The 26,397-nt window shown below is 53.8% G+C and overlaps 2 protein-coding genes across 5 annotated transcripts in view; both read left to right on the top strand.

Moving 5' to 3' along the window:
* The window catches only part of TTC7B (tetratricopeptide repeat domain 7B), a 276,351-nt gene extending 252,572 nt beyond the window's left edge, over nucleotides 1-23,779 (top strand). For all 4 annotated transcript variants that reach the window (XM_015144366.3, XM_028851745.2, XM_028851741.2 and 1 more), the window contains one exon: nucleotides 22,779-23,779. In XM_015144366.3, the coding sequence (XP_014999852.2) occupies nucleotides 22,779-23,000 (222 nt within the window). In that variant the 3' untranslated portion in view covers nucleotides 23,001-23,779. The remainder of the gene's footprint in view (nucleotides 1-22,778) is intronic.
* Nucleotides 4,270-26,397, top strand: part of NRDE2 (NRDE-2, necessary for RNA interference, domain containing) — a 273,968-nt gene continuing 251,840 nt past the window's right edge. Inside the window, exon 1 of the mRNA XM_077937761.1 lies at nucleotides 4,270-4,280. The gene's annotated coding sequence lies outside the window, so the exon portion shown is untranslated. The remainder of the gene's footprint in view (nucleotides 4,281-26,397) is intronic.

The raw sequence follows: 26,397 nt of genomic DNA, 5'->3' as shown, positions 1-26,397 counted from the left end.
TCTGCCTATGCTCTGTAAATGGAACAATAAAGCCTGGATGACAGCACACCTGTTTAAAGCATGGTTCAGTGACTATTTTACGCCCCTTGTTGACACCTACTCAGAAAAAAAGATTCCTATCAAAATATTGTTGCTCAGTGACAATGTACTTGGTCACCCAAGAGCTCTGATGGAGCTGGACAAGGAGATGACTGTTATCTCCATGCCTGCTAACACAGCATTCACTTTACAGCCCATGGATCAAGGAGTAATTCTGACATAGTGGTTCCTCTGATGGATCTGGGCAAAGTAAATTGAAAACCTTCTAGAAAGGATACAGCATTCCAGATGCCATTAAGAACATCCATGATTCATGGAAGGAGGTCTAAATATCGAGATTAACAGGAGTTTGGAAGAAATTGATTCTGACCCTCATGGATGACTTTGAGGGGGTCAAGACTTTGTTGGAGGAAGCAACTGCAGACGTGGTGGGAATAGCAAGAGAGCAAGAATGGAGCCCGGAGACGTGACTGAATTACTGCAGTTTATAAAACTTGAATGGATAAGGCATTGCTTCTTATGGATGAGCCAAGAAAGTGTTTTTGTGAGATGGAATCTACTCCTGGTGAAGACATTGTGAACATTGTTTAATTTAGAATATGATATCAGCTTGATTGATAATGCAGCAGCGGGGTTAGGGAGGATGGGCTCCAACTTTGAAAGAAGTTCTGCTGTTGGTAAAATGCTGTTAAGCTGAATCGCATGCTACAGAGAGCTCTTTTGTCCAAGGAAGGGTCCATCATTGAGTCTTATTGTAACCACTGTTGTCATATTGTAGGAAACTGCCCCAGCGCCTCACCTTCCAGCATCCACCACCCTCATCAGTCAGCAGCCATCAGCATGGAGGCCAGACCCTCCACCAGCAAAAAGCATATCACTTGGTGAAGGTCACATGATTGTTAGCATTCTTTAGCAAGATATTTTGTAATTAAGTTACGCACATTTTGTCAGGTATAATGCTATTACACACTTAATAGACTACACTGTAGCGTAAACACACCTTTTAGATGCACTGGGACACCAAAAAGTTCCTGGGACTTGCTCGATTGCGACATTTGATTGATTGTGGAGGCCTGGAGCTGCGCCTGCGGGAGCTCCGAGGCTTGCCTGTGTCCTTCGAGCTTTACCTTTAAAGCATCACGTTTACTCAGTCACCAGTTGTTGATTCAGCATAGCAACCTCCTAGGATTGTTGGAGGGATTAAATGGGATAACACATGTAAGGTTATGTAGTTTGAGTCCAATACTGGACTAGGACCTGAGGGTGTAAACATGACTCTGTCCTAGTCCCTCCCCTCTGGTACTGGAAGTCTATAGGGAGAGACGTTAACATATACAAGTGAGTAGAAGGGTTGTCAAGGAGACTCTGACAGACAGATGTGCAGGGTATGGTGCGGTGGGGGTAGGGGTGGGGGGGTGCGGGTCTGTGCTCGGGGTTTGTGGGCCAAGTGCTGGCAGCTGAGTAGAGGCGCAGACTTTCCACAAGTGGGAAGACAGGTGGAGTTGACAGAGGTAATAAGCCAGCTTTTGGAGGTGTGTATGGGACATTCGGGCAAGTCTGAGTGTGGAAAGGCTAGTGGGTGATGGAATGGAAGTACTGCTCATTTTGTTAGGTAGGATATGGTTACATGGTTATATAAGGAAATGTCCTTATTTTTTAGAGATTCATCCTGAAGTATTTAGGGGTAAAATGTCACAGTGCCTGCAATTTACTTTAAAATACTAGCCCTTGCCCCCAACAGATGAAGCAGATATGGAAAAGATGAACTGTTGTTAAATGTAGGTGGTAGGTCTAGAGATGTTCATTATGTTAGCTGCTTTTCTGCCGGTTGGAACTTTTTCAAGATACACTTTAAACAGGTGAGTGAACATGATCAGGTCTGCATTTTAGAGAGATTGCTCTGGAAGCTGTGGAGGATAGGTTAGGCGGAAAGAGACACTGAGGTCTGGACTCAGCTTATCATAACACGTTGACAGCCCAAGGTGGGAGTATTGAAAAAGGAGACTTCAAAAGGGTTGGCGAGGGAACCAGAGGGTTTGAGGCTGACTCAGGCACATGGTTCAGGAGCCTGGATGGGTAAGACGCCTTCACCAACTGGGGGGACACAGAGGGAGGGGCAGGTATGGAACGAAGGGTGATGTCAAGTCTGGTTGGCTGTGTGGAGGTGGGCTGACTGGGGTTTTTCCTGGAAGGGCTGCCTCTTCCAGCCATGTGGCTGGGTAGGTCTGGAGGTTGGGGCATGGCCAGGCTGGGGCAATGGTTTTGGGAGCAGCAGCAGTTGGTATATGGTACCCAAAGCTATGGGAAGAGACAAGACTGCCTAAGATATAAATTCCAGAGAGTAGGAAAGAGAAAGGGCCTAGGACAGAGCCCTGGGAGCCCCCACATTTGGGGAGCAGGAGGGAAATGAGGCTTCCGAGGACAGGGAGGTTCTGATGTTCACACAGTTTTTTCAATCCACCTTGCTAATCCCAGCTATAGCAAGCATTTGGGGCTGGCTCTCCCAGACTCACCAGCCCTCCTGTTTCCACAGCCCCACTCTGCTCTCCACTTAGGGCTGTAGCCAGCCCTGTTCCCTGCCATGGTTTATGTGATGTCCGCGAAGCCACCGTGCACAGGAAGGGTCTCAGCAAAATCACTCTTGGATAAGTGTCAGGAGCAGAAGTGGCTTGAATTAGAGACGGCTTCCACAGGGAGGAGCTGGGGCCCTTGGGCAAGTCATGTCGAGGCTCTGGGCCTCAGTTTTTCCCTCTGTATGTGGGGACGATGGTGTTCATCCCACCAGGCTGTGGGAAAATTAGATGTGATCACATGTGTGAGGCAGAGGGACTTCAGTGGTGTCTAACAACGAATGCCACGCCTTGGTTCTCAGGAGAAACGTGAAGTGTCCCCTCTTTATGCCTGTTTGAGACCTGATTCTCTTGCCAGGTGTCCATCCCTCAGGGGACAGTGGGTGACCTCAAGCCCATGACAACAGTGACTGCTCCTGAAAGGAGTCTTGGACGTGCACACACACGTGCACGCATGTATAGTACGCCTGGGGTCCACCCTTGCCAGTTCAGTCTTGATTAGATCCAGTTGAATGCTGGCCAGTGACCTTCCAAGTGAAGCAGAAGCTGCCGGCCCAGCCCCTCGGGGGAGCCAGTGGGATGTGAGGCTGCGTCTTTCTGCATAAACAGAGGAGCGAAGCATGCCCACTGCAGGAAGTGACCCCTCCCCGCAGGGATCGGTGTCCCCGCAGGTTCTCTCGTTCTCTACATCAGGGCACCCCGCACCACACAGATGCATGGGGCCAGAACCAAAGCGCAAGTGAGCGATCCCTGCGGGGATCTCCCAGAACAAACTAGAAGCAAAAGCTGCCTCTTCCTGAGGACAACATGCATTTTTCCAGGCCTTTCAAAGCAAGGCAGGTCAATTGAGTTATAATTGGCTCTCTAATTAGAACTCCCACGAGCTGTTAAGTTCTTTACCTGCTGCCTGGTCTGTTACACAAAGGTGACAAATCTGCTTCTGCCTTTGCAATGATTAAAGAAAGCCAGCTAGAATCTCACCCTCGCTGCCGACAGCAGCCCCCACCAGCCACCCCTCCTGCCGCTCAGACGCCCACACACCCACCAGCAAGCATGACATGGACACAGCCCAGTTTACAAGAAAATTGGCTGTAGGGAAATCAAGCTCAGAAGGCTGTGTTGCTGAGCCACCGTTTGGAGCCTGAATGGGAGGAGACAGAGCCTTCTCATTTTTCTAGATGTGGGAAGTGTCCCAAGGATGTTTCAATGATGCTGTGAGCCTCTCCTCGTTCCGTTGTTCTGTGATAGAAGAAAATGTATTTCTTGTCCCTTTCTGAATCCTCAACACTGAGGAGGATAGTATAGTATTTTTGTGTTGCTCCCCTCAACCATCAAGACGACAGTGTGCTTTGGATGTTGGGACCAGTGTGTTTTGCAACATCCAGTGTCACCTGTGTCTCCTGTGTGGTCTCTGCTCTAGTGCCAGGGCCTCTTGCAGGTCCTGCTGGTTCACAAGCTCATGCAGTGCAGCTGGAGCCAGTCTGTCCCTTCCTGTCACTGCTCCCTGGCTCCACCCACAATGACGTCACATCAGTAGCGTCGAATCGGCCATGATGGAAGTGTTTATACCATGGAAATTGGCAAGCGCCACAGATCAAGGCTTTTTTCTCTTTCAGAGAGGCAGTTTGCTGACACTGCTGGACTCAGATGGTTTGAACTATGATGGGGGGAAGGCAGGCACAGGAGACGGGAGCAGAGTCAGGAGAGCACTAGACATTGGCAGAGAAGAACAGTGCCAAATGGCCCTGACCCGGGGCTCCTGGGGTGCATGGCGCTCACGGCACAGACGTGACAGAGGTTGTCTGCCATTCCAGAGGGAGACAGATCCGCTGGACAGGGGCCAAGGGGGAAGGAACGAGCCCTGGAGTTGCCCAGGATGGTGGCAGGAAGGGTAGCATGGTGGGGGAGCATGCACTGTGGAGCAAAAGAGCCCATTGTTTGAATTCTAGCTCTGCCATATGCTGGCAGTTTGTAGGACCTTGGCCGTGTGGCCGTGTGATTTAACCTCTGTAATACAGAAGTGAATTCCAACCTAGCAGCTCTGTCATATGGGTTCAACAGGTTCTTAGCACCTGCCCAGCACATAGGATGTCCCCGGCAGCTGTTAGTCTTCTGTGCCTTCCCTTCTCCCAAAACAGAGTGGCTGTGAGAATCGTGTGTGTCGCACAGAAGCTCCCACCGCGAGTCCATGCAGGGTGGGCTTTAGGGCCTTGTAACACGTCTGCCCCTTCCCTGTTCTCCAGAGAAGGAAAGGGCCTACTTTTCCACCTAGTGTCCCAATCTGAGAGCAAGGGGGTGCCCAGGTGGGTTGCAGGGAGGCTGATCTCAGCTCCTGAGAAGCCAGAGCTGCCCCGCCAGTGCCCTCTGGCTGTAAGCAGCCACCTCTGGGGCCCCCTGGGCACGGAGCCACCACTACATTTGCAGAGACTCCTGTGAGCGCTGCAGAAGCAATATGTGCTGTTGCTTTTACTCTTCCAATTTCCTGGTCTCCCTCAAGTCATTGTTTAGCCCCCACCCCTGAACCCGTTTTGTGAACCCCTGCAAGGGCTTCTGGCTTCTGAGGAGGCTGGAGAGGCTCCTTGTTAACTGACCCATACATGGCAGGTGGCCGGGTGGATCCTCCAAGCTCCGCGTTTGCCCGGCCTGGGTAAGCGGTCACATCACCCTGCCCTGCCCATCACAGCTGACTGGAGAGTTTGAGGAAATGGCTGTATTCTTGATACTGAATTATTCCATATTGAAGTGGTAACTGATAGGAGCTTAGTTGTGTGAGGAAAGAAGGTGTCGGGCTGGATCTCTGCCATCACCCAAACATTATTTCCGTGCCCCATGCAGTTTCCCAGGCAGCAGTTACTCCCCTACGGTGTTCCCTGCCTGTCCGCTGTCTCCTCTGCTCCAACCCTGGGCCTGAGTTTGGGGCCAAGCCCTGGGGACCCTGGGGAGAAAGTCTGTAAAAAACTCCAGGAGTGAACGTCCCCATTTCTGGCAAGCTGCCCGTTTCTGTTTTCCTCACTAACCGGTGTTCATCAGCGCTAATGCACTAGAATCGCCCGCGGTGTGAACGGAGGCCGGCAGAGCAGAGGCGAGCTGGCCGGGGAGGCCCCCCACCCTTTGGGGTTGTGAATTCTCTTGTTATTTGTGGAAAAAAGTTTTCCAAGGCCTATCAGTTCCAGGCCTCCCTTCATCAGAAGGTGTCTTATCATTTCTGTTTGTTCCTATTTAAAAATGGAAAAATAGTGAATGCCAAACCCTGGCAGTGATGGGGGAAGCCATTCGCCAAAATGACCGGACTCGCCATGGCAGGTAGTGAATCATCCGGCCCTTATGTCACACGGGGCCGTGGAAAAAACAGTTCCCCTCCAGCTGCTGCCCAGCAGCGCCCAGGGTGGGCTTGGCGGGGGCAGCCCCAAAGCAGAGCCCATCCTCTCAGACCCTGTCTGTTGAAACTCGGGCTTTGGCCAGGGGTCGTCCTGGCAGCTGTTTGTGTAGCTGGCACTCTCCATGGAGGTCTAGACAGGGCTTACATCCCCAGGCAGCCTTCACGGCCAGGGTCTGGCAGCCTTGCTGGGGACCACCTGCCATTGCCCACCCAGGCAGCCATGCCAGGCCAGAGGGGCACCCTGGCACGGAGGCTGGCCTTCCCAAGTGGACCCTGAGCTGGACGGCAGGTGCGGCTGCAGCAGAGCTGGGAGATAATACCCCTTCCATAATCATCTATCGAGTGCCGACGGTATACCAAGAACGTGCCAGGGACTGCAGTGACTTTCAGCCAGCGACACTTATTGAGTGTCTGCTGGGTCCTCAGGACCACACAGGTATCAGGAAATGCAGCGATGAGCCCCTGTCTTCAGGAGCCTGGCAGCTCTTCTCCTCTGCACCACTGGTGTTTTTGAGCTTTCCAGAGTTTCCTGTAAATCCAGTTGCCTTCCAGAACTCCCCACTAGCCCATCCTCTGTCACCACTCCAATCTGCTCCCTGCCTTTAGAGAGTCAGGGAGAAAGTTGGGCTGCACTACTCAGTGCCCCACGCCCCAGGCAGCACCAGAGCAGGGGCGCTTCCCCCCCTCCCCCCGAGCATAGGCGGGGAATGGGGTTCCAGGGCTGCCATTTGCTTGAGCTCAGTGTTGCTGCTGGAGGTGGGGACTCCAGCCAGGCCTCTGCTTCTGCAGGCTGAATTGCCAAGGACCCTCCTCCAGGAAGCCCTCCCTGGCTGCATTGGCCACTGCCACTCAAATCCTAGAAGAACAGATGCACACTGAGGATATAGTAGGTGCTCCAAAAAATATTCCTTGGGTGGAAGATTTCATCAAACCCTAGAATTTTCAGCTGGAGATCAAACCCTAGAATTCACTGTCTCATTGTCTTGATTAGAACCCTGAGGCTGAGAGAGAAGCCTCTGCCTAAGTGGCAGTTGATGGAGGTCACACAGCAGGTGTGGGAGCATCGCCCTCTGCCCCGCATGACTTCTCCCAGCCCTGCTCTCCTGCAGGGGGAGCATGCCTTCAGACCTCTCGCTGAGATAACTGGGGACAGGCCTTAGCTGCCAGTGTTCAGTGATAAAAGGTCAGCCCTGAGTACAGTGAGCCCCTCACAAAGGGATGACCCCTGCCCCGCCCCACCTGAGGACAGGTGGAAGCAGAGGGCAGATGAGGCTCTGTCAGGGTCTTTGGGAAGGAGTGGGGTCAGAGTTTCTAGGACCCCCTGTCTCAGGCCCTGGGACTCCCAGGAAACCTCCCCGTGCAGCACTGCAGTGGCCACATGGGAATGGCTTTCTGACCATGGAGACCCTCCAACACTTCCAGGTCTGACACTTCCCCCACCAGAGCCCTGGGGTCATACCCCTGCCCGTATCCTCCCCTTCCCTGGCTTCTGGGGGAGCTCAGCCTCTGCCTGGGCCTGCTATTCTCCCCTGTGGAGGCAGTGGTCCAGGACCCCAGGGGAAGCCTGTGCCTCAGTCGGGCCAAGTTTCCGCAGAGTGTCCCTGACGCCTGCATCTCCTCGGCCTGGCGCACATGACCTGGGGCACAGTGCCCCTTCCCCAATGTGCAGGGGCCCTGGCTTCCCCAGAGGGCAGGAGGGGTCTCTAGTGGGTGATTAGCACCAAACTTTCCACCACGATGATCAGCCGGGCCATGGGGGAGCGCCGCCTTCCGGGCTGCTCTGTGCCGTTGGTCTCTGCCTGACTTGTTGTTGGGGAAGATAGGTAAAAATAAATAAATAAGTCAACCAGGGAAATGTAGAAATAAGTGAACAGGAGTCTCTTGCCCATTACCAGTGGAAAAGTACCAGCAAGAGGGGCCGTGTTAGCACCCACAGAAGACACTGGCTGGCGTGCAGCAGGTCCCCCAGCAGCAGGACCCAAGCTTCCTCCCTCCCATGAGCTGACAGCTACCGCCACGTTCCGGCCAGCCTCTGAGCTAAAACTCACTGCCTCAAAGCATGTCATTTAAATGGCAGATGGGGGAGGGGAGGCTGGAGACTCTGATGTTACCAAGGACTGCCCAGGCTTCAGGGTAGGGGGGATGCCTGGTGTCCCCACATATTGCTGGGGACCCCAAGGCTTCCTCCTGTCTCCTCTCCACCCCCACAGGGCCCCCACCCAGCCTGTGCTGCAGCCAGTGGACCTGGCCTTCCTTTCTCACTGACTGTCCTTTGATGTTACATGGGACTTGCTGGCCTGACACTTTTTCAATTAGGTCAGTGCACCACGCAGCGCGCCGGAGGTGATTGTGCTGGCGCTTCTGTGAGTGTGTTCGCTGAATTTGTGAGTGCTATGCCTTAGGCTGCAGCTGGCAGGGAGCTCACGTGGACCCCGGGGCACCGGGATTCCCCGTCACCCTCCCCTGACGGGTCCCTGGCGACCCTGCCTGCAGCAGCACCCAGGTGCATGGACACAAGGGTGACCAAGTGATTCCACTCCCAGGGCTAGGCAGAGGCAGCTCTCAGCTTGCCTTCATGCTGTTTTCCAAGGAGAAGGCAGATGCCTCCCTTGGTCTCTCCAGGGCTGAAGTCAGAGAGGAGCTGAGAGATGATTGATGTTGAGGTCAAGTCATCCTTCTGTTCTTACAGCCATTTCTCCCTCTCTTTCCTGACTCACAAAATCACCACACCATTAATCCCAAGGGCAAGGAAAAGGACTCTGGGTTAGGCGGCTGGTCTGGAGACACAGTAGGAAGAATGGCGCTGGTGCAGGTTGCAGGGAAGGGAACTGTGCTGTCCCCATGCCATCCTGTCCTCCCAGCAGAATCCAGACTGTGAAGGGGCTGCTTTTTAGATTACCCTCCTGGATCCCTCAGCAGACATGAGATAGAGCAGCCATTCTTCAGGCCACCCAGAGGTAGACATCCCCACCAAACATCCCCCTTCCCTAGGTCCTCTTATGTCACCTGGGTCTCAAGAGCCCATGGTCTGGCTCACCTGGAATCTGGCAGCCACCAGGTGGAGGAAAGGCCTGCAGTGCTGGGCAGAGTGACAGAGAACAGCAGGGAAGTCAGCTGCATCACTCTCATGTCCCTGGAGCTTCTCCCGCAGGCTGGTGTAGGGAGTGCTGAGCCGTGGGGTCCAGAGTCAGCTGACCATCAGGGAAGGACTCTGGAATGTGTTTCCTGGTCCCTAAATGCCTGCTGCCCTCTCTAGAGATCTCAGTAGTCTGCCATGGAGCAGAGAGCCCTGAGTGGGTCCTCACAAAACCTGGGTTCTGACACCCCACGTCCACCTGGCTTGGTAACCGAACCAGGTACTTGCCCTCCTTCTGACCTGGAGTGAGGTACCCTGTCACCACTAAGACCTTCCAGGCAGGGCTGTCGAGAGCTAGGAGCCTGCCCCAGATCATTCAGGTGTATTCACCGAGCCGATCCACTCCAGGCATAATCAGACGCGCAGGGTCAGACCTCTGTTCACAGGAAGCTTTTGGAGCAGAAACATCAGATCCTATTTGAAGTTTCAGCTCCTCCTCGTCAGCTGTGTGGCCATGAACGAGCACCCTGACCCTGAGCTTCCACCTTCTTCTTTGTTTAAAGTGGAGAGAACGTCGTATTGTCTCTTTTGGAATGTCCTCCCTCATCCTCCTTCCAATAGGCCTTGCTCTGTCTGTGGCAGATGCTGGGATTACACACATGAATGACTGAGGTTCTGGGGCAGGACCCACAGCAAACCAGCCCCTCCAGTCCCAAGCCTTGAGCGAGGGCAGGAGCGTGGCCGGAGTGGCAGCCTGTGCCACTGAGTTCCCCACATCTGGCACAGCGCCGGGCCACTGGTGCCAGAACACCCACAGGCGCTCAACGAATGTTTGTAGAGGGGAGGAAAGAACTAGAAACTGCTTTGGTTGGAGCAGAGCGAACAGAGCCCCACCCCCGGAACCCAAACACCCGGATGCTGTTCCTTACTCACTTCTGTGCTCTTGGCGGACATTTACCCTCTCTGGACCTCTGTTTGCTCCCCTGTCAAATAGGAGGGCTGGTCCTTTGGGGGATGTTCTCATGCCCTGCTCACTGCCACCCTGACCACCCTCTGGACACCTGCTGCAGAGTAGGTGGGGGACTCTGGGGCTTTGGGGCTCAGAAGCTGCTGGCAGATGGGCTGCGGTCCCTCTCCGGATGTCCCACCAATTGCCAGCAACTGTTCTTTAGTCTAAAAGCCACCACAGCCTGTGGATATTTCAGCACCAATGCTGAAGCACCCAGTTTCAAAGAAATTAGGCCAAGGGGAAATTGGGGGCCAACTCTGTGAGATTCACACAAGGCTGATCAAGCCCTTTGGCTTCTGGCCAGGCTGCTGGTACCGTAGCTGCTGGCGTTTACTGCCTGAGAGCCCATTACTTTGCACTGCTAATTACAGAATAAACTCCTCCAGAATATTCCAAATCATCCTGGAAGAAAGCAGCTTTATGAGATTCTGCCAGTCAGATGCTTTAAAAAGAAGACAAAAGTCAAAGCCATGCTCATATTTTCCTGGGGCTTAACAGAGCCTTCATTTGGACCCATGGCCAGGTCTTCTTCAAGGAGCTGTGTTAAGCAGCAGAATTCAGGGAGGTGGGGAGAGTGGGCGGGAGGTCTGAATCTGCCATTCCTCCAAGGCCCCAGAGAGGGAGCATGCGCTGTTCTGAAAGCTCTTCCTATCCTGAAGGCCCATCAGGTGCAAAGAGAAGGGGCCTTTTCCACGTGGTTCCAGAGGACTCAGAGAACTTCAAAGCATGGGGACTCGATGAAAAGGACAATGAGGGCTCCACATTTAACCAACAGTTCAGACTGTCCACTCACGGTGTGGGCTGCCCAGGGAAGTCACAAGCTCCTGGTCCCTGGAAGGAGCGCTGCCCATCAGGGAAAGCAGCAGGGGCTGTGCGTTGGAGAGCCAGGGCTCAGGCACCCCCAAACCCTGCGGAGTTCTGCTTCCATGGCTGGTTGGCTGTTGGCTTAGAAAAATAAGAGATTTTTTGGAAAAAAAATGAGTATTGTTTCCTTCTGAGTTGAGTTCAATGCTGGAAAGGCCTGAACCCCAGAAGGCACATTTCTCCAGATAAAATGTCTGACCTGGAAAAGGGGCCCCATGAGAGCGCAGCCTCTGCCGCCATCAGCTGTCCCGAGTGAGCAGAGGGGCTGCACCTGGGGCTGCCTCTGGCTGTGCTGCAGCCCGTGGTCCCCCCAGTGCTCTGAGAGGGCATGCTGGGGGTCTCCACTGCTCCCTCCTGGAATACTCCACACACTCCCTGAGGAAGAGCGCCCTGGGGCGTCTGGCCTACGCCCAGACCACAGCCCCTGTCCCTGCCCCAGACAAAAGCATCACCCCCCTTCGTTAGGTTCTTTGGGCTTCAGTCTTTTCTTTGGGGCTCCACACCCCTATGTCTGACTGGGTCTGGCTGCCGGTAACTGGGGGCGTTTGTTTGGCTAACTTGAAGGGAGTGAGGAAGCAGCCACTCCGAGTTTTGGTTCTGACATTCGAGCAGGGAGGTGGGAGCCACAGGGACTGGAGGAGATGTGCCTTCCGTGTCCGACCCCAGGCCCACGGTAGACGGGAAAAGGTGTCCGGCCTGGGGGCTGGGCTCCCACTCACGTCCTCTGGAGCTCTCTTCCTTCATCTGAGCTGGTCTCTCTCGGAAGGATGCCCTGCTTAAGGCAGCGTGTCCCCGGGAGCTGCACTGCAGGTGCCTTCCCTCCTCCTGCACTGCCCTTCTGTGTGGGTTCCTGGACCAGCACGTCAGTGGCCTTTGTGGCTCTGGAGGTGAAGTGGCCACATGAATGTTCTGTCCCCACCTGAGAGCCTGGGGGTGGACAGGATTGGAGGCCACCCGGTGACAGTGGCAGCCATCATGTCACTGGGGAGAGGGCCGCATGCAGGCCCCGGCCACCTGCTGTGTATGAGGCTTAGATAGGCACAGGCTGTCAGGAAGACGTGGGGTTGGCCTTCGGGGAAACTGGGTCGGTGCTGAGTAAAATGGGCCAAATGACTAAACCAGCCCCACGTCTGTCCCTGCCCAGAACTTGTGACCTACTGAGAGGAAGGTGGGCCTGCCTGGCACCCAGAAGGTCCTTCAACTTGCTCTCGACTGGCCCAGTGAGGGACTGAGTGATTGGCAGCGTTGAGTCCCACCCCACGGTGGAGCTCTGACGGGCAGAGGTGTGCAGGAGGTGTGGGGCTGTGGGGCTGGGGACGCCTCCCCTCAGCCAGAACACCAGGACCTGGCCCCTGTGGAGCTTCTGGCCTGGGAAGGCCAGCCTTCCGGCTGGTGTCATTAACCAAGACACACACACTTGGCCCCCTGGCAAACCGGTACCATTTCTAAGCACTCAGAACAAACAGAAATGAAACACAAAACAGAGTCCCATAGAGACCAGGCCTCGCCCAGAGCTTCTAGAATCCAGGTGGAAAAGCTGGCACAGCCCCCACCGCACCCACGCGTGTTTTCAGTTCCTTTTCAAGGCATTGTTGGAAAGCGGGGTGGGGCTCAGGGCTGCCCCCTCAGCTGCGCCCACAAAATGCTTGTACTCAGAACTGACAGTGCCACTGACACTTGCCAGAGAAGAAAGGACCGCCCGGGAGGAAAGGAGGCAGGGGCAGCCCTCAGCTCTGTGTTCCCGAGCTGCTCCAAGGAAACCCTTTCAAAACCAGTCTCCTGTGGGCTTCTCAGAGTGGTTCTGGTTTGCAGTCTATTTATATTCTGATTTAAAAGAAAAATGTTTTTGAAAGCACCACCGCTGCCACCCTGCTTCTCTCTGATCAATGGCATCCTCTAGAAGGAAAATGCAAATTCCCGAGAAGTGGTGACTCACGTGTGCTGGTGTTTCTCATTTCATGCCTATGTTTCAGTGAATGCAGACGGCCAGACCAGCAGCGCTGCAGCTTTTGGGAAGGGGCCGGAGCCCTTGTGGGGTCCCCATTTTCCTCAGGTCAGGGAACCCACTCTTAGGAAAGAAACCCTGGTGGGCTTCCAAAAAGCCTAGTCTGCCATGGACATAGCCCCTGACAGGACAAGCAGAAAGCAGCTGGGGTCAAGGGCAGAGTCGGAGCACTGTAATCGGAGTCTAAAACTTGGAGGCTGACCCTGGGGCCAGGCTCTGCACCAGGCTCTCCAGACCCAGCCCTTCAGGAACCTACCATCTAGCTCCGCTCTGTGTCCAGCAGGGTCAAGGCCTTGAGCAAGGCTCTTCTCTCTGGCCCTCTGTTTTCTCTGTAAGAGTGTTGGCTCTGTGGGTGGGTTCTGGGATTTTCTTAGAGAATGGTGTCAGATCTGTGGTGTATGAGCAAATAGCCCGAGGGGAGGCCATACAGCCCACTGGGCTCAGCTGGGAGCAGCACACCTTCTCCCAGGGGGTGCTCTCATCCCCCAGAGACCATCATGCTAATGCTTCTGGAAGGAGAGGAGGCTTTGAGTATGCTGGCCTCCCTTGGGAGCATAGACAAGGGTGACCTGAGGCCAGAGCTTTCTTTGGGACTTCTCCTTCCCTACCACCCCACAGCATCCCACACCGTCCCTCCATCTATCCAGCAAGTATTCCCCAAGAGCCTCTTCTGTACCAGGCCCACTCCAAGTGCCATACATGCAAAGACAAATCATGGCGGTCCTTGCTCTTAAAGAGGGAGACAGATGCAGGTGAAGAGTCAGCCAACTACTGGCATCACAGAATGGCCCCCCTCCTCTTGGAGTCCCTAATAGTGTCAACTGAGGAATCAGGAGGTTCATACATTTGCAGAAGAGACTTCATTTCTTATAAAGGATTGCAGCCTACAAGGTGGCCATCTTGACTGGCTGGGAAATGTAGCCTCAGGCACAGACCAAAAACAAGCACTTTGAGAGAGGGGAGAATGGAACAGGGATTTATGTGGAACTGGTTGGCCAAGTATACATATTCAACAGGTTATAGGAGGAGCTATGAATATTCACAAAAGGGGGATGTGTGCATGTGTGTGACAAGCAAATATGCAAATTACATGTGTCCTATGTTCACTTTAGGGTGGAGACATAACATTTACATGCATTATAGTTCAGTCCTATACATCAATAGATGAGGCAGGGGCAGGAAGACATGCAGTGCTCAGCCTCTTACTAAACCAGCCAGAACCAGCCTGTGGTTGGTGGTCTCTCGTCCAGTCAAAGCTGCAGTTGCAGCTTGTGGGATGGGAGCTCAGTTAGGGTCTGGTGGTAGGTGAGCTGCAATTGTTTCAGTATTGCTTATCTGGAGGCCAGTGCTTGTTTAGCTGCTAGAGAAAAAGAAAAACCTTGTGGCAGTTAGAAGGCAGTTTATTCTTTCAGGGATACGTGACTTAAGCTTTGCCTGGCATGGTCTTAGGTCTGGTTTATGATTTGGTATCTTATCGCTCAGTGAGTCTGTTCCTTCAGTCGTATGGTCTCTAGTTTAACAACGGTAATGAGAACAGCCATAGTCCTAATATTGCTGAGAGCAGCCACCCACTGAAGGCGTACAAATGTGCTGGGCGATCTGCTAAGTGCCTTGCAAACTCGCAACCTCATTTAGTCCTTACTAAACGAGTTAGTCCAACTAACTCCCCCGTTGGTTGGTGTTTCTCCCCATTATGCAGATAAAGCATCTGACACTCAGAGTAAGTTGTCCAAGTAAACGGTGGAGCTAGGATTCACGCCCAGTCTGCTGGGGTGAGCCTAGGACTCACACCCCCAACCTCCATGCTCTGCTGTCCCAGAGAGCACCATGTCCTTCCCCGGTGGCCAGCCAGGTCCCTCCATGCAGAAGCCACCAGCAGCAGCCAGGGCCTGTAGCACCTTTCAGACGCCTCACCTACACCCTGAGCCCCCAGGGTACCGTCTGTGGCCAGCACAACTGCAGCTCTGGCCACAGCCAGCTCAGCAGCACTGTCATCTTCCCAAAGGGAGGAGACAAAGCTGGGAAGATGGGCTTTCCACCCCAGAAGCCGCCACCACAGTCCCTGACACCTCACCATGAGGAGGCTGTGTGACTTTGTTCAAAAGTCGTGGTGGCGCCCGCTCAGCTCAAGTGGCGCCAGCAGCTCGGGTGGGTGCTGAGCCAGGGGAAAAGCCGCTGATCCTGGTCCTCAGCCCCCGCCGCCCTTGCCTTTGGGCCCCACTCCCTCTGGAGAAGAAGGGGCCCCACTCCACCAGTGAAGTTTGACCTCCACTAGCTGCATGAGCTGCTGACTTGCAGATGCTGAGAAAATCCTTCACCTCTCTATGGCAAGCCGTGGTGGGTCAGAGCACAGGCCCTGGGCCAGGCACACAGACTCCCACTCAGTCCGTGGTAGCTTTAAACCGTACGCTGCTCTCACCGAGTTTCTGGGCCTGCTCATTTGTTCATTCTGCCCCAAGTTACTGGCCACCTACCCGGCGTCAGGCCTGGAGGTGCAGAGATGACCAGGGTTCACCCAGTCCCTGCCCTCCAGGCACTCACAGCAAAGCCTAGTGGGGGGACAGAGCTTGAGATAAGCCACCTCAATTAATGTGGCACCCATCACACAGGACGGTGTCAAAAGCACTTTGCAGTCAGCAAAACATACACTACATTGATCATAATGCCCTGCACATGCACAATTAATAGAGCCTGGTGACCCATGAATTTGTCCTCCCAGGTTTACTTGTGTTTTTGGAGAAACCAGCTGATAACACTGCCTTAAGCCACTCATGCCCACCTCTAACCCCTGCAAAGGGTGATGGTGGAGTTTCTAACTCAGGAGCAGAACAGAAAGATCTTTAAGTGCTCCAGTACCATCCCTGACACTAAACGTCTTACCCATCAGTGGCCCTGGTGTGGCCCAGCAGGCTCTGCAGAATCCAGGCCGGCTATGATGTGGCGAGGGGCAGCTCGCTGCTCTCTGCACTAACACTGCACTGCTACTCAGAGAAGCTGACAGCACTACCGGCAGGGGAGCCTGCCCATCAGCCAGGCCCTGGCGTAGGAAGCACTCGGAGTGGTTCACCTCTATCCCTAATGCTGAATGCTTGATTTCCAAAACATCGTGCCTGGGGAAAAGCGACAACCAGGTAGACCGACTGACCCCCACCCAGAGCTGGGCCACAGGACTTCTTTTCAGCAATGGCTTCTCCTTGGGAAGGATGCTTTCAGGGACGTTATCTCCCTGTACCTGTACCCTTAGAGGGACAGTGGTCCGTGATGTGCTCTTGAACCCAGCAAAGGTCTGACTTTGCTTTTGCGGAGTGCCATGGGGATATCCAAAATCTCCCAAAGGAGCTTTTTTTTTTTTTCGTCTCTGTCACCCAGGCTGGAGTGCAGTGGCACAATCATAGCTCACTGCAACCTCCGCCTCTGAGGCTCAAGCAATCCTCCCACCTCAGCCTCCCAAGTAGCTGGGATCACAGTGTGTACCAGCACACCCAGCTAAGTTTTGTATTTTTTTAGTAGCGACGGAGTTTTGCATGTTGCCCAGGCTGGTCTCGAACTCCTGGGCTCAAGCGATCCACTTGCCTCAGCCTCCAAAAGTGCTGGGATTACAGGCGTGAGCCACCATTTCCAGCCTCCAGAGGGGCTTCTGTCCGCAGGCTTCTGCCTCAGAGGACAGTGCAGGCCTGCCCTGCTGAGGGCCTCCTGCACCAAGGCTGCAGCAGGAAACCTTGCACACAGGAGCCTTCCAGGGGCTGCGACACAGGCGCCCTCGGGGTCTGGCAAGGAGTTTAGCTCTTGGGCAGCAATTATCGCAACAAAAGGCAAAAGCGAGGAAGATGCTAATTGCTCTGAAACTGGCCAAGTCCATTTCATCTCATTTGAAATAACAGGTTTAATTTAATCTCTTATTGCCAATTTGGTGCATCATCAAGATCCTATTTGTACAAAACACCTGATTATGTTAATTACCAGCTTGGGAGGCAGCCTTCATCTGTGTCTGAAGAAAGGGACTAATAAGTTACTTCCTCAGTGATTTCCCAGCTCTCTGAAGCTCAGCTCCAGCCAGCTCCCAACCCACAGGGGCTGCAGGAACACCAGTGCTGGCGACGGTGGGAGTCTGTGTGCGCGTCCTCTCCACACACAGGGGAGGGGAGGGGCCCAGTGTCAAGGGCACACGCGGCACAGCTGCAGGCCTCCGCTCTGCCGCTAGCTACCTGTACAAGGGTTGTAGGCAGGTCATCTGGTCTGTGAGACTCAAGCCCCAGCAGCACTGGCTCCTGGAGGTGAGAGCGGATGGAACGAGACCTTAGTGCTCAGTGCTGTTGGTGATTTGCACCGGACCCTGAGCTCTTTGAGAGCAGGCCTGCGCTTACCCACTCTGTCCAGCACCAAGCAATCACTTGGTGGGTTTTGTTGGGTTTGATGTGGGGGCAGGGAGTGGCAGGTTATATGGTTGTATATGGTACTATGTCATTATCGGAATCTGCCTCCTGCAGGCTGATGGCTGGGAGCAGGAGCTGTGTGCTGCTGGGCAGCGCTGCTGGTTGGGGGCAGTGTGGCCGCCCGGCTCTGTAGGAACGGGGTGCATTATGGCCTCAGGCAGATGGACAAGGGCTCTAGCAGGAAGGCCCCAGGCTGACCGACCGCAGCTGGGAGGCAGGAGGGGGCTGGGGCTGCGTCCTGCAGAAACACATTGGCTGACAGACGAGCCTGGCTGAACCCAGGGAAGGCTGGACCCAGCTGGTGCCGACAACAGCCCCATGCCAGCCTCAGGAGTTAGGCCTTTGATCTCTGGAGGAGAGAGCAAGCCGGGCCCCTAGAATTGGAAAGGACATGAGGGCTGCAGTGCCGAAGAGCACATGGAACCCAGGGAAGGGAAAGGAAGGAAGGGCCCTGGCCAGCACTGTGGGGCTTGGGTGGTGTGTCACTCCTGACAGCCAGACACAGCCAGGTCCCAGCGCACCTCTGGCCAGTCCTCTAGCTGTGCTGGCTCCAGGCAGTGGCTCTGACTGCAGCTGGAGCTTGTTCTGGTTGATCCCGTCATGGGCTGATTTCTGAGCTGCTCCTGGCTCACTGGGGAGAGGCCTATTTTTCATTCCTGTGCCAAGCCTGAGCTGGCAGCCCCTGGCAAGTCTGCGATGTCTCCCTAAGCAGCTCCAGCTTTAGGAATTAATTCCACTGAACAGATTGCTCAGGAAGCTTCAAGGTCATCTGAAAATGGCAGTTCCTACGTTAGGACTACCAGTCCAGGTATACGGGCTGGAAATTTCCAAGCCAGCAAGAACCCTAGAACACCAGAGCACTGCAGAGGCTCTCAGTGGCCAACACGGAGGGTGCTGGCTCAGATGAGCCCCTCGGGGCTGGTTCTCTGCGGGACTTTTGGGGGCGGGTAGACATGCCCCTGCCCTATACCCTGCAGCCCCCACAGTTGGCCAGATTCACTGGACTGCCGCTTTCTGATCCCAGCGGGAAGGGACTGCTGGGTTCTCCCCACTCCAGGAGGGTGCTGAGAGCAGAGCCCTCTGTGTCCCCCTGGGCCAAGGCCCTGGTCCTCCTGGTCTCCACATCTCACTCATCCACTTTCTGGCAGACAGAATGGCCCAGTCCTTTGGCTCTGGCAGCCTTCCCAAGCCTCAAGATCACAGCTGGCCTGAGGCAAGGAGCCCTCCCAGTCCACAAGCAGATATACAGGATGCTTCTAAGATGCAGGTCTGAGCCAGAGGGAAGCTGTGCCTTGGAGAGGAGCAATTTCCCAATCATAACATGGGAAGGAGCGATAAAACCAGCAGTTAGTGGTCAGAGAAATGCACGGGAGGACACAGCGTGGCAGATGCCCCTTTCCTGTTGCTTGGATGTAACTGGGTTATTGCCTGAGTGCCCTGGGGCCTGCATTGAGAAAGCTCCACTGAGCTCTCCTCTGCTGGCCCAGGGCTTGCCCCTTAAAGCGACAGAGGCAATGTGGACCAGGTAGGAAGAACAGGCAGCTTCAGGACCAAGCAGACCTGGGCAAGGCTGCAGTTCGATGTTGATTGGCCCTGGGACCTGGGGTGAGAACTTGGCCTTTCTGAACCGCATCTTCTTGTATCTAAAGCAGTAGTCATAGGAGATGGGCTAGCTACAGGGCTTAGCATGGTGCCCAGTGGGGAAAAACCCTCCACTTGGAGCAAGAAAACAGCACGGGGCTGATGCTACAGTGGCAGAGCCTAGTGAGACCTGAATTATATTCTCCACCTGCAACCAAGTAAGCACAGTGGCTTGCCGCTCATCACCTGTTTGCCAGAAGCATACAGCACTTGTCTCCCTGCCGGGAGAGCCACTCAGAAACCTGTTGTGTGTGTTCAGTATCTTGATGCACCAAGAAAGCCATGCCAGGAAGGCGTGTGATGAGCTCCTGCCGTAACCTCTCCAGGCTGCTGCTCACAGCCGCTGCCCAGAAACCTCCCTTCCATTGTGGTTACATTGGAATGTTCTAGAGTGAGTGCAGGCGATAACCTCCCCTCAAAGAAAGGGGGCAGGATCTCATTCGGCCTCATGTCCTACTGAGTACAACCTGGATGGTGGCCTCCCATTTGTTCTGCTGGCCTTTGAGGTTGGGGAGCGAGGCTGTGGAGTTGTCAGATTCCCTGTTAAGGAGGTCCAAGGTGGTCCAGAGCACCATCCTGGGAGATGGACATGCTAATTTGCCACCCCCAGCTGGACTCCACACCCAGAAGCCCTTCAGGCAGCCAGGAGGTGTGGCTCTGCAGCAGTCAGCTACCCTCGGCTGTTTGGCCACCCTGGAACCTTCTCTGGCAGATGCCATCAAGGACCTGGTCCTATGCAGGAGCTCCAGCATGGACACATGTTTGGATATTCATAAGAAAAGAAACATGAGGTGTTTCTGTTGTGTTCATGAGAAGGTAGAGCTGACCCTGAAGTCTGCTGTTCCTAGCCAGGATAGGGTAGCCCTCTCTACCCGAGGCAGCGTGGCCTCCGCTTCCTCCTCACCCAGGAGAGCTCCCTGAACTGCCTCCTCCTCCCAGAGCTGAGGGTCTCCCTCCCGCTTCCACTCTGAGCCTCCACAGGGCCCACACACTGCCCTCGGCCATGGGTCTCCTTGGCTGTCACCCCAACCACGTGCTCCTCCTGGGTGGACATCCCAGCTCTCTTGTCGGGGGCTTATGGAAGCCAGGTAGTCTCTCAGGCCCTGGGATGCTACTTCAAGGCAGGCACATTCCTGCCATCACACTGGCTGGTTCTGCTCCTGACAGCCACCTTGCTGCCCGCTTGCCTGTTGGTGAAGCCGGGGCCTGCGAGCAGGCTGGGCTGTCTTGTGAGTGACATGCTCACACTGCCTAAAGGGAGGGCAAGGCTTTACTGGGAGATTCAAGATGAAATTTGAAAGAGCAGAGGGCCATAACTCATTACTCAGTGGGAAGACTAGACATTGTAGAGATGTCAGGCTTCTCCACACTCTCCAAGAGAGGTAACACAAATGCAATTTGACTTCTAAAGGGAGTGAAGAAACTGATTTTGCAATTCATCGAAAATAGTACAGGGTAAGATTGTCAGGAAACATACTAAAAGCAAGGAGCAGTGAAGGAAAGCTCTGACTCTACCTATTAAAACATAATTTGGGGCCAGTCGCAGTGGCTCATGCCTGTAATCCCAGCACTTTGGGAGGCCGAGGCGGGTGGATCACGAGGTCAGGAGATCGAGACCATCCCGGCTAACACGGTGAAACCCCATCTCTACTAAAAAATACAAAAAAAAATTAGCCGGGCCTGGTGGCATGTGCCTGTAGTCCCGGCTACTCGGGAGGCTGAGGCAGGAGAATAGCGTGAACCCAGGAGGCGGAGCTTGCAGTGAGCCGAGATCGCGCCACTGCACTCCAGCCTGGGCGACAGAGCGAGACTCTGTCTCAAAAACAAAAACAACAACAACAACAAAAACATGATTTGGGAGTAACAGAAATGGAAACTGTGGTGCTGATGCAGAAGTTCGATATTGTGGCTCGCTGGAAAATAGTGAAAGGCCCCTGTTCCGTGTAATAATTCACTCTAGGTTGGAGGCAGTGGCTTACAAGAGAGAGGGGAGGGAGGATGAGCTAGTTTGTGTCCAGCAAAGTAGGAGGACTGCATCACTCTCTGCCAAGATAAAGTAGTCAACTACTTAAAGGACGGAAAATTACAATAAATGGAATTGAACATGTGTCTGCCCTTTGAAAGGATAACTTTCTAAGTTTTGAAGTGGCAAAAAAAATCATCAAAGATTAACAAATTTAATTTTTCACCTTAAAACTTTTCAAAGAAAAGAATCTCAAAAGTCAAAGAATAGGCTGGAAAATTATGGTAGCAGATGAATAGCAATCTTGTGAAAGGCTCCTAAACAAAAGCATTGGAAATATTTAACCTCAATGGTTATTAAAGAAATACAGATTTCAACAAGGAGGGACATTCTGCACATATGACATTAGCAGAAAGAGAGTCATGATAAAAGGGGGCAGGTGACCACACAAACTGCTGATAGCTGAAAAAGTGAGGCGACCTTTGGGGATAAAATTTGCAAAATGTTTGGGGAATGCTAAAGAGAGTCATATCTTCTTACCCAGTGACCCTACTTTGGGGAGATTTGCCCTAAGGGGAGGATCTCCAAATAGTTGTCAGGCCTGTTCCACTGAACCTCCTCCAGGGCCACTAAAAGGAGCCCATGGGGGACACCGGACTCCCCTCCCCGCCACCCCCCCCAGCTGTTCCTTTTTGTCTGTTTATACATAGACTGTGTGGGTGTTCTCAGTAAGATTTCATTTAACCAAAGGTTTTCAGGGATACAAAAAAGACTGGAAATCCACTGATCTAAAGAACAAAGAGGCGCTTTCTGGAAAGATGTTCATGTCTGTGCGATTCAGAACAGCAAAGAGACTGGATGTGACCTAAATGTCTCTCCCCAAGGGAAAGGTTGAGAAAGTACACACATCGCTTATAGAGGTGCGCGGCTTGGAAACATGATGTTGATGAAATAGGTAGGACCAATGTGTACACCCCAACCAAGGAGAACGAAGATGACAGCTGGGCACAGCCTGGGGCAAGCAGGGACAGTGAGGTCAGGGCCTTTGTTCAGGGAAGGGGCTGTGAGCAATTTAAAAACTGTCATCATCATTTTGATAGTATAATTCCACCCATGATGTTTCTTTAGTTTAAAAAAAAAAAATGACAGGCCAGGCGGGGTGGCTCACGCCTGTAATCCCAGCATTTTGGGAGGCCAAGGCAGGCAGATCATGAGGTCAGGAGAATGAGACCATCCTGGCTAACATGGTGAAACCCCATCTCTACTAAAAATACAAAAACTTAGCCGGGCGAGGTGGCAGCGCCTGTAGTCCCAGCTATTCAGGAGGCTGAGGCAGGAGAATGGTGTGAACCTGGGAGGCAGAGCTTGCAGTGAGCCGAGATTGCACCACTGCACTCCAGCCTGGGCAACAGAGCGAGACTCTGTCTCAAAAAAAAAACAAAAAAAAAACCCACAGTTGCATCCCATGCTGATGCCACACTGGGTCAGTGCAGACTGCGGACCTCCAACTGGTTCATTCATGGTTCTTCAGTTTTCAGATGAACCATATGAAGTTGCCATTTTTAAATTCAAAATATGGCTGAATATCAGCAATTTTGTATTAGTCAGCTCGGCGACTATTTCGACTGTTGCCCCTGAACGCAGGAAGTACTTGAGAACTTACTATGGGCCCAGCCCAATGGCGATACATTCCCGGCTCCAAGGAACTGACTGGAAACTCAAGGACAAGTAGGAGCGCAGAGCTCCTGGAGCCTCCATGGCTGACTGTCTCCCTCTCTCTCTCTCTCTGACCCCTCCAGGCGCTGATCCTTCACCAGCTGGGCCGCTACAGTCTGGCAGAGAAGATCCTCCGGGACGCGGTGCAGGTGAACTCGACAGCCCACGAGGTCTGGAACGGGCTGGGCGAGGTCCTCCAAGCTCAGGGCAACGACGCGGCGGCCACGGAGTGCTTCCTGACAGCCTTGGAGCTGGAGGCCAGCAGCCCCGCTGTGCCCTTCACCATCATCCCCCGCGTGCTCTGAGCAGGCGCCTGCCAGCCTCACCTGCCGCTCAGGCCTCAGAGGCCCTGCCGGGCACCAGGGCTTGTCCCATCGCCCCCAGGGGATGAATCTGCCGCACTGAGGCCAGGGACGAGCGTTCAGTGGGCCACAGTGAACCAACCAAACCAAGCCCAAATCATTGCTCTGCCGCGTGCGTTTCTCTTGTTGTTTTTTGCCAGCCCAATGATAGTTTCTGAACCTATTGACATTGTTCAAAATGGATCATGTGCCATATTTTGTTAGTCGACATCTGAGTTTTAAGTAAAATGATTATGGAATTAATCAGCAAATGTAGAAGAATATATTCAAAGTTAAAATTCAGTGGCAGAACAGATTATTTTTATCAGAGCTGTAAAGAAAACAACTGTCCTCTTCTCCCCACCACCCCTCCTGCCCCACCTTGGCCCAGAAACCAAATGTGAACTTCCTGTTTCCCACCTCAGCGCTAGTCCATGCCGGGAACCAGCTGACAATTTCTTGGTTTTACTGTCAATAATTATACCATGTGATCAATGACTGTCCTCACTTAGAACAAAGCCTGAGTCCAAGAATATTTATATTTTACCAATATATGCCTGTTACAAGAGAAGGAAATATGAGTTATTTAAGTTTAACTTTTTTATGTGAATTCAGAGTTTATTTATCGAGGGAAATATGTACAAAGAAGCTTCAAATGGAATATTTACTGACATTCCTTATACATGACAGACACTTGGCTACATGGGAAGATGATGTTAATAATAAAATGATTTTTAAATGGACTCATAGCCTGTGTCATTTGTAAAAGCTCAAAGATCTGAGAAAGGCTTAGTTCCTGGGTTGAGGAGCTGTCTGTACCTGGGGACCCACTCTGGACATGTCAGCCCTTGACACTAGAAGGCCCAGCCTCTCTTTCCCCACTTACTTTATTTTTATTTTTTGGAGACAGGGTCTCACTCTGTTGCCCAGGCTGGAGTGCAGTGGTGCAATCACAGTTCACTGCATCCTCGACTTCCCAGGTTCAGGTGATCCTCCCCCCTCAGCCTCCTGAGTAGCTGAGACCACAGGCGCACTCTACCATGCCCGGCTAATTTTTGTTTGTTTTTGTAGAGATAGGGTCTCACTATGTTACCCAGGCTGGTCCTGAACTCCTGGACTCAAGCAGTCCTCCCGCCTCAGCCTCCGAAAGTGCTGGTGTGAGCCACCATGCCCGGCCATCTCCTCACTTATAATTTGAAGATGATCCTTAGGTAGTGACGTGTTTCCTGGGTCCTCGGCACCCAGGCCTCGTTTTTGCAGCAACAGCCCTGGGTTTGGTTTGGGAATTCTCCTTAGCTCTCCCCCGATGGGGCTTTGGAATTGGAGCATGCAGCTCAGCCCTGCCCAAGCAGCCTCCTGCACTCATGGGCCACAGAGGGTCAGGAGTGAGCATGTGACCTAAAGCGGTCCAGTCGGAGCGGGAGCCGCAGGGAAAGCTGTCGCTCTTTCCTGCTGCCTTTCAAGGGGAGAGGTGAGGCTGGAACTGCAGCAGCACTCTTGCCACCGTGAGAAGAAGGTGTAGAGGTGTTTGAGCCAAAGTCCAAATCCCACAGAGTAGACAGCAAGACCAGCAACCAGAGAGAAAGTGAGCAGGTATCTGCAGGCCCTCGGGGGCAGCTGGAGGGTGGCCCCACCTTTCCAGGACCCAGGGAAATATGGAGGGCTGAGCTCTGATCTTAGGTGCCCTGAAGCCTAGAGGACTGCATTCAAACTGGGCACAACCTGCCTGGCTCAGTGAGGCAGGTGGGCTAGGGGGCAGCCAAGGAGGGAGAGACAGTAAGTGGGAGCCCCAGCCTCAGCACTGACCCTGCCAGGCAGCACTTGTGGCTTTGAGTGGCCATAAGTCATGGGATTTGCATTGTAGGACCTGGGGCAGGTGCTCAGTGTGGTGGCAGCTTGCCCTGATTGGAGGCACAGGGCTGGGCACTGCCATCCCATGCAGGAGTGTGGGGCAAGGCCCACTGGATCCGGACTAGGAAGGGAGGAGGCTGGGCCACTGAGGCAGATGGTGCAGGCGCCATACCAGACCTTGTCCGCCAGGCCCTCACCTCAAAGACTCCTGTGCGTATCAGCCCCGTAGGGCGCTGGGGCTGGCACCTCTCCATTGTCTTCATCTCCCTCGGGAGAACCACCCCTACTCTCCACCCACATGGCTCAAGGATGGACACATGGGCCCAGCCTTAACAACCGGAGCCCCCCAGCTCCCCAGTGTCAGTGACTGGTTTGGGTTTGGGCATGTGACCCATGCGTGGCCAATGAGAAGCACCCCTGGGACTTTGGTTATGAAAACGTTAGAAAAAAAGCCTCTTTCTGTCCTAATAGGATGCCAATGGGGTGCTGTGGGTGCCATTTGACATTGTATGGGGTGGCCTACCTGAGAATGATGCCAACACAGAAAAAGAGAATGAGGAGGTGGAGAGAGCTGGGCCCAGGGTCACCGCTGGAGCACTGCAGCCCGAGATTTTTCCATCATAGGAGCCCATACGGTTTCCCATCTTGCTTAGCGCAAGCACAGCGGTTTCCATCCCTTCTACCTAAAAGGTGCCTAAGAAATGCAGGAAAGTCCTGCCATCCTTGGCACTCCCCACTTGGGCACTCTTCCAGACTCCTCAGTCCCCCACCTTAATCCCACTCACTCACCTCATATTCTGTTTTCCAGTAAATCCTGTCTTTTCTACCCAAATCGCATCTCAAATCTCTCCCATTCACCTTCATCCCCAGCACCTTGGCCCCAGCCCCACACAGTCCAATGTCAGCAGACCCCTCTTAGAAGGGAGGATGGGGTCGGTTCCCTCTATAAACCCCTGATGGCTTCTCAAGCTCTTGCCTGGAACTGGACTTTGTGTCCCAGCCCCCTGTGCCTGGCTGTGTCCAGCCCCTCTGTGTCCCAGCCCCCTGTGCCTGGCTGTGTGCAGCCCCTCTGTGTCCCGGCCCCCTGTGCCTGGCTGTGTCCAGCCCCTCTGTGTCCCGGCCCCACTGTGCCTGGCTGTGTGCAGCCCCTCTGTGTCCTGGCCCCCTGTGCCTGGCTGTGTCCAGCCCCTCTGTGTCCTGGCCCCACTGTGCCTGGCTGCCTCTCCTTCCCCAAGCCCTCTCGTGGCTCTGGCCACCTTCCTAGTCTTCTGACCTGCTGAGCCTTTCCCAACTAAGGACGTTCATCCATCCATCCACCCAACCATCCATCCATTAACAGATGAGGACACAGACGCTAGACGCCAAGAGGGCAGGACACCTGCCTGGGGTCATCATGGAATGACCTGGCAGGACTGAGATTGAGGCAGGCCTAAGGGATAAACCTTTCAAAAGTGCCCAGTTCTGCCCAGTGGAGGCGTTTTTGGACAGTGAGATGCGGGAGATGCCTCGT

This window comes from Macaca mulatta, chromosome 7, assembly GCF_049350105.2.
Source record: "Macaca mulatta isolate MMU2019108-1 chromosome 7, T2T-MMU8v2.0, whole genome shotgun sequence".
NCBI classification, from domain to species: domain Eukaryota; kingdom Metazoa; phylum Chordata; class Mammalia; order Primates; family Cercopithecidae; genus Macaca; species Macaca mulatta.
Note: the sequence above shows the minus strand (reverse complement) of the source record. Positions and strands in the feature narration are given on the sequence as shown.